This window comes from Trematomus bernacchii, unplaced genomic scaffold (genome assembly GCF_902827165.1).
Source record: "Trematomus bernacchii unplaced genomic scaffold, fTreBer1.1, whole genome shotgun sequence".
NCBI lineage: Eukaryota > Metazoa > Chordata > Actinopteri > Perciformes > Nototheniidae > Trematomus > Trematomus bernacchii.
Window position 1 is genome coordinate 5,456,835 of NW_022987582.1, and position 18,069 is coordinate 5,474,903.

The window sequence follows — 18,069 nt, forward strand, 5'->3', positions numbered from 1 at the left end:
CCTCCTATGCTAGTAGACGTTTGGCAGTAAAATGCAGCTTCTGCCAGCCTTATAGGAAGTGCAAATCTGTGTCAATTAAGGTTAGATTATACTTAATTATCATGATGTGTGCCTGAATAGACATGTTCTTAAAATCAACTACAGTAAATATTATGAGGGAGAGAAAAAAAGACAATTGATTGAGGTATGAAATTAGAACTCAGTGCATAGACTGGGAAAAAAAGGTTAATGGGTTTTATGTTCGACATCTGGCTATGTGTGTCATAATGCAAAAGGTTTTTTTCCCTCAAGGGTTCGGCCGTGAAACACGCATGCGCTGAACCCGTTCTCTCCGTTCGGCGCCTTCTGCTGCAGCTCTCGACTCAGTGATTTTCTTCCTCTTCCTGGCACAGCATCCCATTTTGTTCAGTGTGGAGCCGAGCAGATCGGTGTTTTCTTTGAGTGTTTATGGCTTCAGCCTGCACTGATGTCTGTGCAGCCATTTCGTCTCCTCCGCCACACCCACCTTAATGAACAACGCTAACGCTGGTAGGGCTGGTGAGTACGCAAAGATTGAATACGGTTGGTTTTTGTGCACATAATGCTCCATAGGTCATGGTAGCTAACGTTAGGCAGCTTGCTAGCCGAGTTAGTTGTTCCTTTCTCCGGCCTTTCCCGGGAACGTGACTGACCACCTCCCCCTGTTAGCTTTCACTAACGACCCTTCTGTGATATTTGAACAAGACCTTCGGGTTATGTATAGTAGATAAGACGATAAGATAGCAAGCTAGTGCTTATGTGAGAAGCTCGCTAGCCTCCTGTGACATTTGAACAAGACCCTTGGGTAATGTATGGTAGGCTCCGACGACAACCAGCTAATGCTTAAGAGGGACGCCTCATAAAGTAGCCTATAAAAACGATCCAAATTGATGTTTGAGTGTGTTATTGTTGACACAACATCCATATTTTAGTTAGCAATGTAAGCTAACGTGGTTTGAGAGCTCGTTGTGATAGTGAACGTCTTTATTCTTCCTAGCAACGGGTCCTTCAGTGAGCGGTGTTGTGTTTATGGCCATTGCTCCACAGCTCGTTGTCCTTTTGTTATGTGTTTACATTTGTCAATGTATGCATTGTTATGCTATCCAAGTTGTAATTAGAGGTGGAAGAAGTACTCTTATTATTAAATCAAGTTAAAGTAGCAATACTATAGTGTAAAAATACTCAGCTACAAGTAAAAGCAATGCATTTAAAATTGTTCTTAAAGGTGGGGTAGGTAAGTTTGAGAAACCGGCTCAAGATACACTTTTTGTTATATTCCATGGAATGCTCTTAACATCCCGATAGCAATGAATATCTTAAGTGCTTTGACAAAAAATCCATAAAAAAATGTCATCTGTGGAAGCTGTAATACTGTAAAAAGCACGACCAATCATTTTAGCCGGCCCGGCTAAAATAACTGGATGGCCTACCTGCCTGTCAGCCTTCCATCTGTGCACAAACTTATCTCGTGCCCACATTGGTCATGTGCGCGTTTGTGTGTGTTGGAGGAGGGGCTCTGTAAGGAAGTGGCAGATTTTTTTCCTGCTGTGTATTTTCAAATTCTAGCGCACTCGAGCTGGTTTCTCCAAAAGTATCTACCCCACCTTTAAAGGTAGGCCATCCAGTTATTTTAGCCGGGCCGGCTAAAATGATTGGTCGTGCTTTTTACAGCGCTACGGCTTCCACAGATGCATTTTTTTAATGTATTTATTGTCAAAGCATTTAATATATTCATTGCTATTGGGATGTTAAGAGCATTCCATGGAATATAACAAAAAGTGTTTCTGAAGTGAATTACCTACCCCACCTTTAAGGGCCTCGAATAAAGGAGTTCTGGTCAGAAAGTGCAGTTCAGTTCCATTTATTTTCTCCAACTCATGGTTTAATCTCAGGGACGCATAAGGGAGAAGAGGCCTGTACTACAAATCCAGTTCAACATACCCTGGATATGTTTGAGTTACCCGGCTTACCTAATCCAAAACAAACGCGCTCTCGCTAAGCGGTCCTACGACGCTGGTTATCAACTCGGTAACTCAAGCCAGGGTTTCTCTGTCCGGCTGAGTGCGCGTTCACATGAAAGGGGCGGGGTTAGCAACATTTGACCAATCACAAACATGGAGAAGCGTACTGACAGCGCAGCGTCATACTTCCTGAATGAAAAGTGAACTATAATATTAGACAAATATGAAGAAGTTAAACTTTAAACATCAATGACTTAAACACTTTATCCAGGACATAGTTGCACCTGCAAGGTGAATACAGCTGGTAAAAAGTGTTTGAATGCGTATATTAACAGGTTTATGATATCACTGAGACACGAGTGGATCTGACTTTAATTACATTTGACTCGAGTGTTTCGTCAACTTAATGTGTTGCTTAAAATAATACTTCTGCATACAGTATGTGACACTGTAATGGCGCATTTCCACTGCAGGGCCTCGCACGGCTTAGTACGGTATAGTTAACACTATACACTGTCATCTGCTACATTGGGAAATGCATCGATGACGTGGTACCGAAGGTTTCTGTACGGACATTCCCAAATCAAAAGCCCTGAATAAACTGCGATGTGCGCGGCAAGCTGAAAGCGCGCACTATCGCGCACAGAGCTGGAGATTTGGAGGAGTACAGGAAATCTAGGTATGATCTCCGGAGAGCAATTAAAAATGCAAAGAGACAGTACAAAGAGAAGGTGGAATCTGACTTCAAAGGCTGTAACACCAGGAACATGTGGGCGGGACTAAGGACAATGACTGACTACAAAGGAGCAGCGGGGGGTGCTGCGGGAGTGTCTGCGTGCGCATCTCTCCCAGATGAGCTGAACAGTTTTTTTGCACGCTTTGAGAGCAGCCGGGCTGTGGAGGTACAGAGGGACCAGGAGCTACCCTGCCCTTTTGTTTTAAACAGGGCAGATGTGTGTAAATCCTTTAAAAGGGTTAACCCACACAAGGCTCCTGGACCTGATTGCATCCCTGGCCGTGTTCTCAGGGTGTGTGCAGTTCAGCTGGCAGAGGTGTTCACAGACATCTTCAACAGGTCCCTGTTGCAGTCTGTAGTCCCCACATGCTTCAAATCGTTCCTGTCCCGAAAAAGACAATAATCACCTGCCCCAACGACTACCGCCCAGTAGCACTCACCTCCATCATAATGAAGTGCTTTGAGCGGTTAGTCAAATCATTCATCACCTCCTCCCTCCCTGAATCTCTGGACCCCCTGCAGTTTGCCTACAGAGCAAACAGGTCCACAGACGACGCCATAGCCCTCACCCTCCACACTGCCCTCTCACACCTGGACCCGAAGAACAGGAACACATATGTGAGAATGCTGTTCATTGACTACAGTTCAGCATTCAATACCATTGTGCCCTCCAAGCTGGCCATCAAGCTCAGAGACCTCGGGCTCAACAGCGCCCTCTGTGACTGGATCCTGAACTTCTTGACGGGCAGACCCCAGACAGTGCGGGTGGGAAACATCACATCCTCCACCCTGATTCTCAACACCGGTGCCCCTCAAGGCTGCGTGCTCAGCCCTCTCCTCTACTCCCTGTTCACCCACGACTGCGTGGCCACACACAGCTCCAACACCATCGTGAAGTTTGCTGATGACACGACCGTCATCGGCCAGATCACAGACGATGACGAGACGGCGTACAGAGAGGAGGTCGAAAACCTGACATCTTGGTGCCAGGATAACAACCTCCATCTCAACATCAGCAAAACAAAGGAGCTGATTGTGGATTACAGGAAGCAGCAGGGAGAGGGACACGCCCCCATCACCATCAATGGGACTACGGTGGAGAGAGTCAGCAGCTTCAGGTTCCTTGGGGTCCACATCACTGAGGACCTGACATGGTCTCTTCACACCACCACCATCACCAAGAAAGCTTGACAGCGGCTCTTATTCCTCCGCAGGTTGAGGAGGTTCAAAATGGATTCCAGGATACTCTGCAACTTCTACAGGTGCACGATAGAGAGTATCCTGACTGGCAGCATGACGGCCTGGTACGGCAGCTGCACCGACCTCGATCGTAAGGCTTCACAGAGGGTGGTGAAAACTGCACAGCACATCACCAGGACGGAGCTGCCATCCATGGAGGACCTTTACTCCCAGCGGCTCAGGAAGAAATCACTACGGATTATCGAAGACCCCCATCACCCCAGCCACAAACTGTTCTTTCTGTTGCCGTCTGGCAGACGTTACCGCAGCATCCTGGCAAGGACAAGAAGATTCGGAGACAGTTTCTTCCCGCGGGCAGTGAGACTGTTAAAAAATTGAACTGTTGAAACAACTTCAAAACATTCATCTGCTACTTAGTATTATGTATCTAATACCTAATATATATATATATCATTCCAATAACTTGTATATAGACTTGTACTGCACTATCCCACATCATCACTTTATTTTATAACTATTTTTCTTTTTGTATTGCTCTTGCTCTTATTGTTATTATGTTATTATGTTGCATTGTTGGAGAAGCCTGTGACATAAGATTTTCAACTACATAATTACTCTGTAGCTATGTCAGATTGACAATAAAGAACCTTGAACCTTGTTAGGCCTTGGTAGGCCTGGCTCACTTTATGCTGCGTTTCCATTACAGTTTAGGAACTGGGGCAGTAACTATAGTAACGCAGTGTAGGCGGAGCCGTGACGTCATCTTCAATGCGAACCACAAAACCAACATCAGCCGTTAGCTGTTAGCCCTCAGAGCTCACAGCTCCTCATATCTGTTCAGAAACTAGACAAAAGTTAAACAAGTACAAACCACAGACTGTCTGTGTCATGGTGAATACAGTCGCTGGTTTATTTATGTCTGTATAGGCCGTTGTTGTGAGTGTGGACGGTCGGAGCATATACAGCGTTAGCTTAGCCGATCTCCATTCAGAAAACACGCATTTTAAAAGGTTTTTCGCCTGCCGTCTTGTCTGCAGACTTTACTAACCGGTATCAGTATGTTGTTACTGCAGCATCATTTTGAAACGTGTATTACAATTAAATCACGGTAAAATATGTTCATTTTGTTGTAGTTGCCAGCTAGGGATGCTCCGATCGCCAATTTTGGGGCCGATCGCCGGAATCAGTATCGGCCGACGCCGATCCGATCGAGTGGGCGGGGCCTAAATGGAAGATTTAAACATCACTTTAAATCTCCCATTTAAAGGGCTATAAGAGTTATCAATAATGTTGGATATCTTGAACACACTAATGTATTATTTTTGAAGTCACACATATTGAAGTTCACTGATCTGGTTAAATTTAAAACGGCACAAATCATGTACAGAGCAAGACATAATCTACTTCCTAGGAAATTAAAAACATTGTTCATAGACCGAGAGGGTGGGTATCATTTAAGAGGAAATCTACATTTTAAACAACTCAAGGTCAGAACAACTCTGAGAAGTATGAGTATAACAATCTGTGGGGTGATTTTATGGAATGGTTTGGAGCAGGAGTTAAAACAAAGCACAAGCATAATTCAGTTTAAAAGGATGTACAGAAACACTTTTTTGGAAAACTATGAGAATGAAGAGAGGTGATTGAAGATGAGAAATTATTGTATATGTATGTATAAATGTAAATGTAAGTAGGAATAACTTGCACAATGACTTAAAGGACAATCATTGATCAAGTAAGGGGTGGGAATTAATAAGCATTTGCTTCCTCCTACTCCCTTTCGGACACATATGATTTTTTTTTTTTTTTTTATTAATATTATTAATATGAAGATTTTTTTGTTGAATATATAAATATTATCGTGAATGTGGATAAATACTGTATTTTAACAATACGGTATTCTGTTTTTTCACATTTGTTATTTGTTATTTTTTAATCTGTTCGAAATAAAGATTGAAATGAAATGAAATGAAATGAAATGAAATGAAAGTAGGGCTGTCAGTTGATTAAAATATTTAATCGCGATTAATCGCATGATTGTCCATAGTTAATCGCGATTAATCGCAAATTAATCGCACATTTTTTATCTGTTCTAAATGTACCTTAGAGGGATATTTTTCAAGTTTTTAATACTCTTATCAACATGAGTGGACAAATATGCTTTATATGTTTGTTTATTATCATTTGAACAATGACAAATATTCTCATGAATATTAAACACAACAACCTCTGAACATTACAAATATTCGCCTCAATTCAACCTGGAACCTCTCTCATACAATAATACTGTGTGTGTGTGTGTGTGTGTGTGTGTGTGTGTGTGTGTGTGTGTGTTGTGTGTGTGTGTGTGTGTGTGTGTGGTTGTGTGTGTGTGTGTAGTGTGTGTGTGTGTGTGTGTGTGTGTGTGTGTGTGTGTGTGTGTGTGTGTTGTGTGTGTGTGTGTGTGTGGTGTGTGTGTGTGTGTGTGTGTGTGTGTGTGTGTGTGTGTGTGTGTGTGTGTGTGTGTGTGTGTGTGTGTGTGTGTGTGTGTAAAAAAAAAAATGTGGAGACACTGTGAGCTATCGTTGGAGCTATGTGCAGCGCAAGGCATATATGCTCGAACTATCCGTGCTGACTTTTCGTACAAAGTCCCACTGTCTGGCTACCTGCATAAAGTCAAGTGCTCGGCGCAGTTGTCGGCGAAATGTCGCTCCTCTGTTTTCATTGCTGTTTCAGCTCCTTATATCCGTTAGCGCAGCTAGCTAGCACCAGATGCTAACAACAACACGTAAGGTGTCCCCCACACGCTCGCCCCACACATACACACACCCTCCCGATGGCCAGTCCGGGTCTGCCGGTGAGCGTGGAAGTGTGGTCTGCCACAAGCGGGCGGCAGGAGCGGGGCTGTCAGCATCAGCTTGTAGATGGTATTTTAAACTCGATGCGCTCTGAAACTACGGGGCGGGGCGGCCGAGGACAAAAAATACACATGCGTTAATCGCGTTAAAATAATTAGTGGCGTTCATTTTTTTTTGCGTTAACGCGTTATTAGCGCGTTAACTGGACAGCCCTAATTTAAAGTGATGTTTAAAACTCAGTTAATGGGGCTCATTCACTGGAGCTTCCACAAACAACAATCAACTTAATTATTACATTCAAATTATGTACATTATTCAAGTTTACATTCACTTTGGATAATAACACGGGAGAAATGAGCGGAAGCGCTCTCTTTTCCTCTCTCCCTCTCTCTCTCCCCCTCTCTCCCTCTCCTGACAGCCTGTCAGTATCTCATGCAGCTCAGCTGATCCAGTAATGAGTGACCCGACAGTGAAGAATAAATATATTTATAACTAGTTTAGCTAGTTCCAGAGGTTAGATAAAATAGCGAAGTGTGTTAGGTCTAACTCTTGTGTGTTTCGCTCCGCTCACCGGTCCGTCACAGCGGGTGGAGCTGCAGCATTTCTGCTTCACACACACGTTGCATACCGCTATTTTACTGTCTTTTTCGGACACCTTAAAATAATGCCAGACCGGTGAAGCCATTTTGGCGAGCTTGTTTTGCCGCGCACAGAGAAAAGTGTCATGTATTTCACGTCATGCGATCAATGCCAGCGATTCTCTCACTAGTTTAGCATATTCAGCCCGGTTGTTGGCCCGGAAAGAACCTCGATTTTGGAGAGCCAGAAAAACTGTGAAAAAGTACCCGCTAGCCGGAACTACGCCTAGTGGAAACGCAACCAAAAGCGCTTAAGTCGCGCTCCGCGCTGTAGTGGAAATGCGCCATAAGTGTTGCACGGCCAGATACGGCTCAAGAAGCTGACTCAGATAAGGAAATATATGATACATTATGATGTGATATTAATGATAATGGGACACATCGAAGTCTGCACTCACAGTGCCGCGGCGGACTGTACGTAATGTTACTTTGATCCGGTTACTTATGTTGTGGCAAATATTTAAGTAAGCTTTCTTAACGCTAATGTTATATTAGTCAGATTGCTCTGAAGATGGGAGGTGATATTCTATTAATTTTCACGTTCACACAGTCAGTTGATTTTTGCCGGCCGTCTTTCCTGCAACGGCAGTTTTTCTGTATTTCCTTTATCCTGTAATATGACTTGATAGCTTTAAACTCCGCACATTGAGCTCTGATTGGTCAGCAGGCGGTGCTTTCACTGAGTTGATCTCTTATCCTGGAACCTAACCTGCTCCGGAGCAGGTTAGCCGTTCAGCATAAGTTACCATGGAGATCTAGCCCGGTAAAAAGAGAACCAACGTTGTAGGACCGGAAACCCAGAGTTTTCCCTGAAGTTACCTCACTAAGTGAAAATCCGGCTTCGTAGTACAGGCCTCAGGACTAGAGAGGCTTTCCTGCTAGTCTGTCTGCTCTTTAAGTAGCAGCAGTAATCAGTCTTCACCTAAGTGTGTCCTGATCACACCTGCTGTCACTTTCCCAATCAGGAGCATTTGGTGACAGGCATTCATTAGCCCTTCTAGAGGGCAGTGTTTGGGCAGCCCAGGGAATTCACAACAGCCGCCCCCGCAGTAGCTCAGCTGCTGTGAAAGATATGAATTCCCGTTCAGTTAGCTAGTTCAGGTAAGGATATCAAGCGGGCCACTGGCCGAGTGTAAGTTCTGTCTTGAACTAGAATGTCAGCTGACCTGACACACTGGTCAGGGCTCGGATGCAGCCCGGTAACCTTCCCTACTGGCCATTGGGCCCTTGGCAGTTGTGGATCCATTATAAGAACAGCCGTATCCAGTTGCAAGTTATCCGATGGCTTTTCCCATTTCTGCCGTGATTGCAAGGTTGGCAGATAGTCCTTGATAAAATAGGTCCAGAATTGATTATTTACATCAGATGAAGTGTATCCAAGTGGTTTTGAATTGAGCATACCCTCAACCTCAACCAGTACAGTGGCAAGGACTTCTTCTGACACTGGTTGGCTTCCAACAACAACCCGAAGAGCATTTACATGGTGTTTACTAGTGCAACACAACTGTCAGTCCTCCTCAAACTAATGCTAATTATGAAGTATAGTGGTATTTATTAATTTCTCTATTGTTTTGGTTTGAGTTACTGAATGAGTGCTTTGTTTAATCATTGAAGACACTATTGAATTGATCAAATCTAAAAGAAAAAATGTGATATCACGAAAAGAAAAAAAACATGTAAATGCAAAAAAAGTGTAACCTACTTTATTCAACCATATGTACTTGTGTTTTAAGGCAGGATCACTGTACTGCATGATTTAACCCTTCTGTAAGGTTAAAGTGGAAATGCACATGGTCATGTTGAGGATTAATCCCTAGACACACCAAACAGACATCAAAGAACTAGTTGCGATGTAGCCGACTGTTGCTTAGCCTTAAACACACTACAAAATCTATAGCCAAGGCCAAACTTCCATGTACGTTCTGCCCTGCGTGAGAGTAAATAACCCTCTATGATGAGGCTCGCTTTATATCTAGCTTTATTCCAGATGGCCATGTTGTTGTGAAAATATCCCATCAAATAATTAAAAAGACATGGGGAGAAAAAATGAAAGAGACTCGGTGTATGTCCTCTTTTCACAAGTTGTTGTGCGTTTATTTTTATTTTGCACTGATTAGCTTGTGCTAAACAGCAAGTCAGTGATTACTTTTGCCCACAACCTCCACGAGAACATACAATTATGAATCAAAAGCGGAGCCTGTTTGCTTGGCCCTAAATTGCCAACATTTTGGGCACACCTCAAAAACCAGGGCGACAGATGCCCTCAGAGGGTCCAACATTGATGATGGCCGATAACTGGCTTGGTGTGTCGGAGCCTTAAAGCATGCTTTTCAAAACCAGTGGAAATAGTCTATGAATCTGCAGTCACAGGAAGTCAGAATCAGAATCAGAATACCTTTATTCGTCCCACAGAGGAGCTATGTACATTTGTTACAGCAAGAAAAGAGCCAAAGACAGCTTAATATTACCCAAGAAGCATGCATTAAAAAATATTAAAGATACAAAATTAAAAAGAAAAATTACACAATTTACAAAATACACATCCTGTAACAGGGTTAGATATATCGGAGATATATCAGCCAGGTATATATTGCACAGTTATTAATGGCATATATATATATTGCACATATATTTCACATAATTGGTATTGCACAACAAGGGGTGTTATAGTCTGTGTTGTCGGTGTGTGGGGGTCTACCAGGGACCATGATGTCCTATCTCTCCGTGAGACAGCGGGGGTGCAGCAGCCTGTCTCTGAAGGAGCTGCACAGTGCGGACAGGGTGTCCTGGAGGGGGGGGGGGACACATTGTCCAGGAGGGAGGACAGCTTGGCTGCCATTCTCCTGTCTCACACCACCTCCACAGTGTCCAGAGGACTCCCCAGGACAGAGCTGGCCTTCCTTATCAGTCTGTTTAGTCTCTTCCTGTCAGCAGCCGAGATGCTGCAGCCCCAGCAGGCCACACCATAGAAACATGGTTTCCTCTTTCTGGCAATCAGGGCTGTGTCTGTTCATCTTGCAGCGCAGAGGCTATCTCAGGTGCTCTTTGGTTAACTGGGAGAAAAACAGGCCAAGGCATCACTGACCAAGCCTTATCTTGCCTAACGAGCTTTCAGGTCAGAACTCATTGAAAGAGGCCTGCTTAGGCCTTTTTCTAGCTGGACCATGATGTCTAAAAACCCCACCCCAATATTTTGTAGGAATTACCATTTGTCATTACAAAAACTAATGTTGCTCGCTTGATAGCCTAGTTAGTACATATTATATAGCCTAGACCAGTGGTTCTCAACCTTTTTACACCAAGTACCACCTGAGAAAATAGTTGGCTCTCCGAATACCACCCTATGACCAATGTTAAAATACAGTCTATGCACAGTTCATGCAGGACTCGGAGGCAAATGTATTCATAATAACATTATTTATTGTCAGCCACAGGTACCTCTCTCTCTCTCTCTCTCTCTCTCCTCTCTCTCTCTCTCTCTCTCTCTCTCTCTCTCTCTCTCTCTCTCTCTCTCTCTCTCTCTCCTCTCTCTCTCTCTCTCTCTCTCTCTTTATTCTTTAATTAATGTTATTCAATCAAGCCTCAAACTGATGGCACTTGTCCCTATAGCCTGTTTTAAATTGAAGTTGTCTGAGGTCCTTACCACCAGCTGCTCTTGCAGTAATAAGTAGTGTACCTTACTGTCCCAAATGTGCACAATGTAGTGACTGCTTTTCGTCTTTTGTTTACTTAGTTGTGTTTTCTGTATTTTATATTTCTGTGTTATGTGTAAAGGTTAAATAAAATAAATAAATCATTTTTTTTTTTTTTATAAGTCAGATTCCTCCGCGTACCACTAGCGGGAGCTGGCGTAATTGACTAATTGTGTATGTTTTTGTGTGTGATTTACAGGAGACGTCCTTTCATGACCGCACCACCTGGATTGCCTTGACTGTTTGGCTTCCATGATGCTTGGTCTACAGGGAAGTACTTCAACCCCCAAGATGTATCGTTGTGTGGCATGTTCAGCCACCTTCCCTGGATTGGCCTCTTTGCTCGTACATCAAGCAACCCATGCTAGTGTACTCCCCAAGGTCTCTTCCCAGCCACAACTGAATGTCAGCCCTCCTGAAACACTGTTTGGAAGTATGAACTCATCCAGTGAGCAACCCGGTCCACTCTTGCCTGAGTGCCCTTCACCTTTTTGTTATATTTGTGATTGTGGAGAAGAGTTTCAGGACTTCAGTCTAATGCTGGAACATAAGCAGTCACATATCCCTGAAATCCATCTACTGCCACCTCCGAATTGTAATAGTGCTGGCTCTAGTAAAATAGCATTCGATAAAGATTTAACCTCCCTGCATGTACCAGAAGAAACACAGCCAGATTTGGCCCTTAGTCTCCCCTCTACCTCAAGGTATCCAGATGTTAAACTACCCACGTTAACAGAACATAAAGCAAATGTAAACCTGGAGGATGGCATTGCCATAGTAACCACTCCTCAAGGCCAAAGTACACCTTCTCAAGATGAAGGTGAGAAACAACTTGAGAAAATATCAGGCCCAGCAGAGCTCATACCACAGACTGTAGAGGACATGCATGTGCAGGACCAAACACATTCTGTTCCCAGCAGCATAAAGGGTGAGTTCTTGCCTAAAAATAACGCTTTAATGAAGATGCTCGCAACAGCATACATGAAGCACTTGCCACAGCCACTGTCTGAGAATGAAGACGATAACACCGTTACCCCCAAACAAGAAGTGGTCCCCGTTGATATAACAACAGAAGCTAAAACTGAAGAGCCCCCAATCAACAATCTTTCAATTTTACAGTTGAGGCGGCTGCTTGCAAAACCCGGTATAAAGACAAAAGCTCCATCCATCAGCAGAATTCTCGAATCCAGTAAAAAGAAGGTTGTCTCTCTAACTAAGACTTTATCCCCCGTAGTGGTTCTTGAAACCCGCCAAAGGCTCATGGATCCTGGCAGTAATGGCACATATGGGAGATATCAATGTGGCCGCTGTCGAAGGGTCTTTCAAGATGTAGACAAACTTGCAGAGCATCATTTCTTGCACAAAAAAGAGAGGATTAAATGTTGCCGTCGCTGCAAACAGCTGATCATTGGGCGGCTCCCTTTACCTGATAATCATGTATGCCCTCGTTCAGGAAACAACACCACACAACCATCAAGCTCTCTTAAAAAGAACTTACCATTTGCCAAAAGAATAGTTCCATTCCATAGCGTGAACAATTCAAAAAAAACGTTCTTTTGTCCAGTGTGCAAGCACAACTATGCTCGGATGTGGAACCTCAAAATGCATAAATGCCAGGGACCAACGTCAGCCCCCTTTACGCAGAAAAAACCCTTCTCTTTCGCTAGGACTCAACTCTCCAAGAGTGTTGCCGTGGGAACTGAACTTACTGGTCGTATCAAGGTCGAGGTGACCTCTCCTGATTCGGAGCAGTCTGCAGTTTCTCAGTTGGCCTGGGTTCATCCAGCAAAACGCTTCTTACCATTTCCCCCCAAATCTACCACAAGGGAACAGCACAAGCAAGGAGAAGAAAACAGCAGCTGGGATGCAGCAAATGAAATGGAAGACGGTGATGAAGGGGAGTGGACAATGCCCTTGGATGATGAAATGGAGGTGCTTAACTCTACAGAGAAAACTGATACTGATGGAGAGGTGAATAATGCTGTGACAGGCGAACATCAAGGGACGTCGCTGCGCTATTTTGTCAGAGATGGTCTAAAACGTTACCCTTGTAACCGATGTCAGAAAACCTACAGTCGGCAATCGACTTTGAGGCGCCATCTACAGCTGTGTGGATTTAGGCCACGTGGATCTGGCACTGTAGCACAAAGTGGAAGTCATGGTGCCAGTTCCCTAGCTGCAAACAATATGAAACCAATGTTTGCCTGTTTTGTATGTGGGAAGGAATTTAACCGCAAAGATAACATGATGGTTCACAGTAAGAAATGTCATTTGCAACAAAAAATCCCAGGCGGAGGACAGGTGGGTAGAGGGACTGTGCAGCAGAGTATGTCAGGCAATGCAACAGAGGAGGATGATGAAGGAAACTGGGGCATCATGTCACTGCCCTCCGTTCTTCCAAGAAGGGTGACGTGTGAGTGCGGGGTGGGATTTACATCTCCTAGGCTTCTCTTGGTGCATCTGCAGAAACATGCACAGGAATCCTACACATGTCCGACTTGTGGAGAGACTGTCAATTCCTGGGCAGACTACGAAGTTCACCTTCAGATCCATATGCATCCTCATCACCAGCTGCTGAAGGCACTAAAACCACAACGATCACAACCATTATTGCTTCGTTTTCAGCAGCTGCCGCCTCAGCAGAAGCCTCCTCCTCAGCAGAAGCCTCCTCCCCAGCAGAAGCCACCACCTCGGCCAGTGCATCAGCCCCCACAGAAGCAGCCACGCCCGCTGCAGCTTCCAAATCAATCAAAGAAGCAGCCGCGCATTGTGTGCACCCGATGTGGGAACACCTTTTCCTCTCGCTGTTCCCTTCGGCGACACGTATCCTGGAACCGCTGCAAAGGTGTGCGTGCCACCAATGCCGCAAACCCACCCAAAACGTTCCAATGTTCAAAATGCAACTCTGACTTCCCGAACACAACCAGTCTTATGTTTCACCAGAGGAGTGGTGCTTGCAAGCCTGCCATCAAGCCTGTGCGTTGCCCTGTTTGTCTTCGCTGGTTTGGCACTGTGGACGGATTGCAGAGACACCTGCTTACTCACAAGCCGTCTGAATCCAAACAGTCTGAATCATATCGCTGTGATGTCTGTCAGGGTACCTACACAAACTTGAAATCACTCAAAAACCACCGCAGGAGGATCCATCGCATCATGGCTGGGGACACCACACCCAAAACGCAACAGCTGACTTCCTAATCACATTTTAGTTTCTAAGTAGACATGTGAGGGGTGCATTCAAAACAGACCACATTTTTCAATTGTTGTATTTTTCCATATGTGCCAAAAGGTGTTTTTGTTATTTACTACCCATGTTACAGTGGTATTGAAGCTTGACATTGTTAAAAAGACGATGCTGTGGTATGCTGTAAATAGTTAGATTTAGTTAATCAATTTATTACATAACCTCATTGGCCTGTAAATAATCAAACGTTTACCACAGAGTTAGTGATGTAGCTCATTGTTGTTCCTAGTTTAATAAACATCCTAGTAAGTGAAACATGTACGTTTTATAATTGTGTGCAATATGGGATATTATCTTAAACTCTTCAAAGCAAGCAATGGATAGAATTGTATATATGTATATGCCTCCACATTATGTATGGGCAGTAAACAAACTCATCACTGAAATAGTCTTAGTCAGGGTACGTTAATAGTTGGGCAAAGCGAGCAGCCCAAAACGTGGTGCTCCCAAAAGCTCCAGGTTTTTCTCTGTTTAAACTTGTTTCTGCTTTTTTAGGAATGCTTAGGGGTAGGTATATTTAAAACATAGCAACAACTGACAGGGTGAGATCCTTAAGGTGGCTCATACTTCCTTTCCTGATAATGAGCCCTTGTTTTGAGGTCCATCGTTGCAAATGTTAGTTCTTTTATTTCATTTAGAGTCTGTACTTCAGTCCATTAACTAAGCTCTATCACAATTTTATCCTAGCAGGTTACCATTGTATTTGAACAAAAGTAAGGTTTAAAGAAAAGTTCTCATTACCTTAGTCTTGGAGTAATAACTGGCTAATAAAAACATATTTTGATGTGTTGATTGAAGTGAATGGTCATTTATTCCATATTTACAGAGGCCTTCTAATTGTTGTTTTCTGAATCAGATTTGTGTTTGTGTCTTGAGGTTGGAATCTGCTTCCAAACAAGGTTTGTATGAAACTAAATTCTTAAATATTTGTTACATTTGACATAATACTTTTATAGAATCCATCTAGAGCTCTGAAATGGGACACTAAAAATGATAATCACTGACTAATGAATGTACTTTGGTAAAGGAAAACAACATTTAATAAACTATGCTGACTGTAGAAAAACTACTACTAGTATTACATTACATTGCATTTAGCTGACGCTTTTATCCAAAGCGACTTACAATAAGTGCATTCGACCAACAAGATACAAACTTGAAGAAAACAGAATCATATAAGTACATCAGGTTTCATAGAGCCAAAACATTTCAAGTGCTACTCAACTGGCTTTAGATAAGCCAGTCCTTTATTAGTATGTAAGTGCTTTGTTAGTAATTCTATCGCTCGAAGTGGAGTCGAAAGAGATGAGTTTGCAGTCTGAGCCGGAAGGTGTGTAGGCTTTCTGATGTCAATGGGGAGCTCATTCCACCATTTTGGAGCCAGGATAGCAAACCGACGTGTTTTTGCTGATGGGAACTTGGGTCCCCCTCGCAGTGCGTGTGCAGTGAGCTGTTTGGCCGATGCAGAGCGGAGTGCACGTGCTGGGGTGTACAGTTTAACCATGTCCTGGATGTAGGAAGGGCCAGATCCATTCGCAGCAACCATTGTCTTGAAGTGGATTCTAGCAGTTACTGGAAGCCAGTGAAGTGAGTGGAGGAGCGGCGTGGTGTGGGAAAATGTTGGAAGGTTGAAGACCAGACAAGCCGCTGCATTCTGGATGAGCTGCAGAGGTCGGATGGCACATGCAGGTAGACCAGCCAGGAGGGAGTTGCAGTAGTCTAGGCGTGAGATGACGAGAGCCTGGACCAGAAGTTGTGTCGCTTTCTGGGTCAAGAGGGGACGTATCCTCCTGATGTTGTAAAGAGTGTAGCAGCGATGTTTGCAGTGAAGTACAGGTTGTTATCTAGGGTCACACCCAGATTCCTTGCAGTCTGAGTCGGGGAAACAACAGAGGTGCCGATGTTGATTGTTAAGTCAAGAGTGGGACAATCTTTTCCCGGAAGGAAAAGTAGTTCAGTCTTGTCAAGGTTGAGCTTGAGGTGGTGAGCAGACATCCACTGAGAGATGTCAGCTAGACAAGCAGAGATGCGTGCAACGACTTGGGTCTCTGAGCGGGGAAAAGACAGAATTAATTGGGTGTCGTCAGCGTAGCAGTGGTATGAAAAACCATGCGGGCTAATGACTGATCCGAGCGAGTTTGTGTACAAAGAGAAGAGGAGGGGACCAAGAACAGAGCCCTGAGGGACCCCTGTAGTTAATTGACAAGGGTCGGACTCGGACCCTCTCCAAGTTACCCTGTAGGTGCGGTCTTTGAGGTATGAGGTGAGGAGGGAAAGTGCAGAGCCTGAAACTCCAAATTCTTGGAGAGTGCGAAGGAGGATCTGATGATTCACCGTGTTGAATGCAGCAGACAGGTCCAAAAGGATGATGACAGAGGAGAGGGAGGCTGCTTTAGCAGTGTGCAGTTCCTCAGAGACAGCGAGGAGGGCCGTTTCTGTTGAGTGACCTGCCTTGAAACTAGACTGGTGCGGATCCAGAAGGTTGTTCTGATGGAGATAACAGGAGAGTTGTTTAAAGACAGCGCGTTCAAGTGTTTTCAACAGGAACGGGAGGAGAGAGACAGGCCTGTAGTTTATAACATCGGACGGGTTGAGAGTGGGTTTCTTTAGGAGAGGGTTTACTCTTGCCTCCTTGAGACTGTTTGGAAAGTGACCAGAAGTTAGAGAAGTGTTGATGAAATGGGTGAGAAACGGTAGAATATCAGGAGCGATAGTCTGAAGGAGGTTTGAGGGGATAGGGTCCAGAGGACAATTGGTAGGACGGGCAGAGGTAATGAGGGTAAGAACCTCACTTGGAGAGAGAGGGGAAAAAGAGGTTAGTGTGTGGGTGAACGGTGGGTCTGGTGACCCAGCGGTGAGTAAAGGTGAGTCAGAAAAAGAAGAGCGAATATCATCAACCTTTTTTTCAAAGTAGTTAACAAAGTCGCTTGACAGAAGGGAGGAGGGGGAAGGGGCTTTGGGGGGTTCGAGGAGGGAGGAGAAGATGGAAAATTGTTTTTTGGGATTGGAATAGGAAGATTGGATCTTATCTTGAAAGAAAGTGCTTTTTGCCTGAGAGATCGAAGCAGAGAAAGAGGAGAGGAGAGCCTGATAGGTTAGGAGGTCGTCATGGTGTTTGGATTTCCACCATTTCCGCACAGCTGCACGAAGGATGGTTCCATTAGCATGCAGTGCGTCATTTAGCCAGGGAGCAGGAGGGGACTGACGAGCCTGCCGAGATGTGAGAGGACAGAGAGAGTCTAGAGAGGATGAAAGAGTAGAGAGGAGAGTTTCTGCAGCAGAGTTTGGAGGCAGGAGTTGGAACGAGTCAGAGGAAGGGAGGGCTGAGAGCACCGATGAGGTCAGAGTAGAGGGGGAGAGGGAACGAAGGTTACGGCGGACAGGTGCAGAATTAGAAGAGATTAGTTTGTTATGTTTGGAAAGGGGTAGAGAGAGAATGAAATAAAAAAGTGATCCGAGGTGTGAAGTGGGTTTACAGAGAGGTTAGAAGTAGTGCAGTTCCTTGAGAATATGAGATCGAGGACATTGCCAGCTTCATGAGTTGGTGGGGGTGGAGACAGTGAGAAAGCAAAGGCGGTTAAAAGAGATGTTAGTTCAGATATCTTCCCTGTCTGGAGGTTGAAGTCTCCGAGAAGTACAGTGGGAGGGCCAGTTTCTGGGATGTGTGAGAGGAGATTATCTAATTCCTCCAAGAAGTCCCCCAAGGCGTCCCCCAAGGCGCCTGGTGGACGGTAGAGAACAAC

At 44.4% G+C, this 18,069-nt stretch overlaps 1 protein-coding gene across 1 annotated transcript; it reads left to right on the top strand.

The window, feature by feature from the left end:
• Positions 1-349: 349 nt before the first annotated feature.
• Positions 350-15,116, top strand: im:7147486 (zinc finger protein 26). Its single transcript, XM_034127903.1, has 2 exons — positions 350-537; positions 11,282-15,116. The coding sequence occupies exon 2, from the start codon at positions 11,335-11,337 to the stop codon at positions 14,278-14,280; it is 2,946 nt and encodes a 981-aa protein (XP_033983794.1). The 5' UTR covers positions 350-537; positions 11,282-11,334; the 3' UTR covers positions 14,281-15,116.
• The last annotated feature ends 2,953 nt before the right edge of the window (positions 15,117-18,069 follow it).

Coding starts and splice junctions, on each gene's coding strand:
- im:7147486 (XM_034127903.1), top strand. CDS start 11,335: ATGATGCTTGGTCTACAGGGAAGTACTTCAACCCCCAAGATGTATCGT.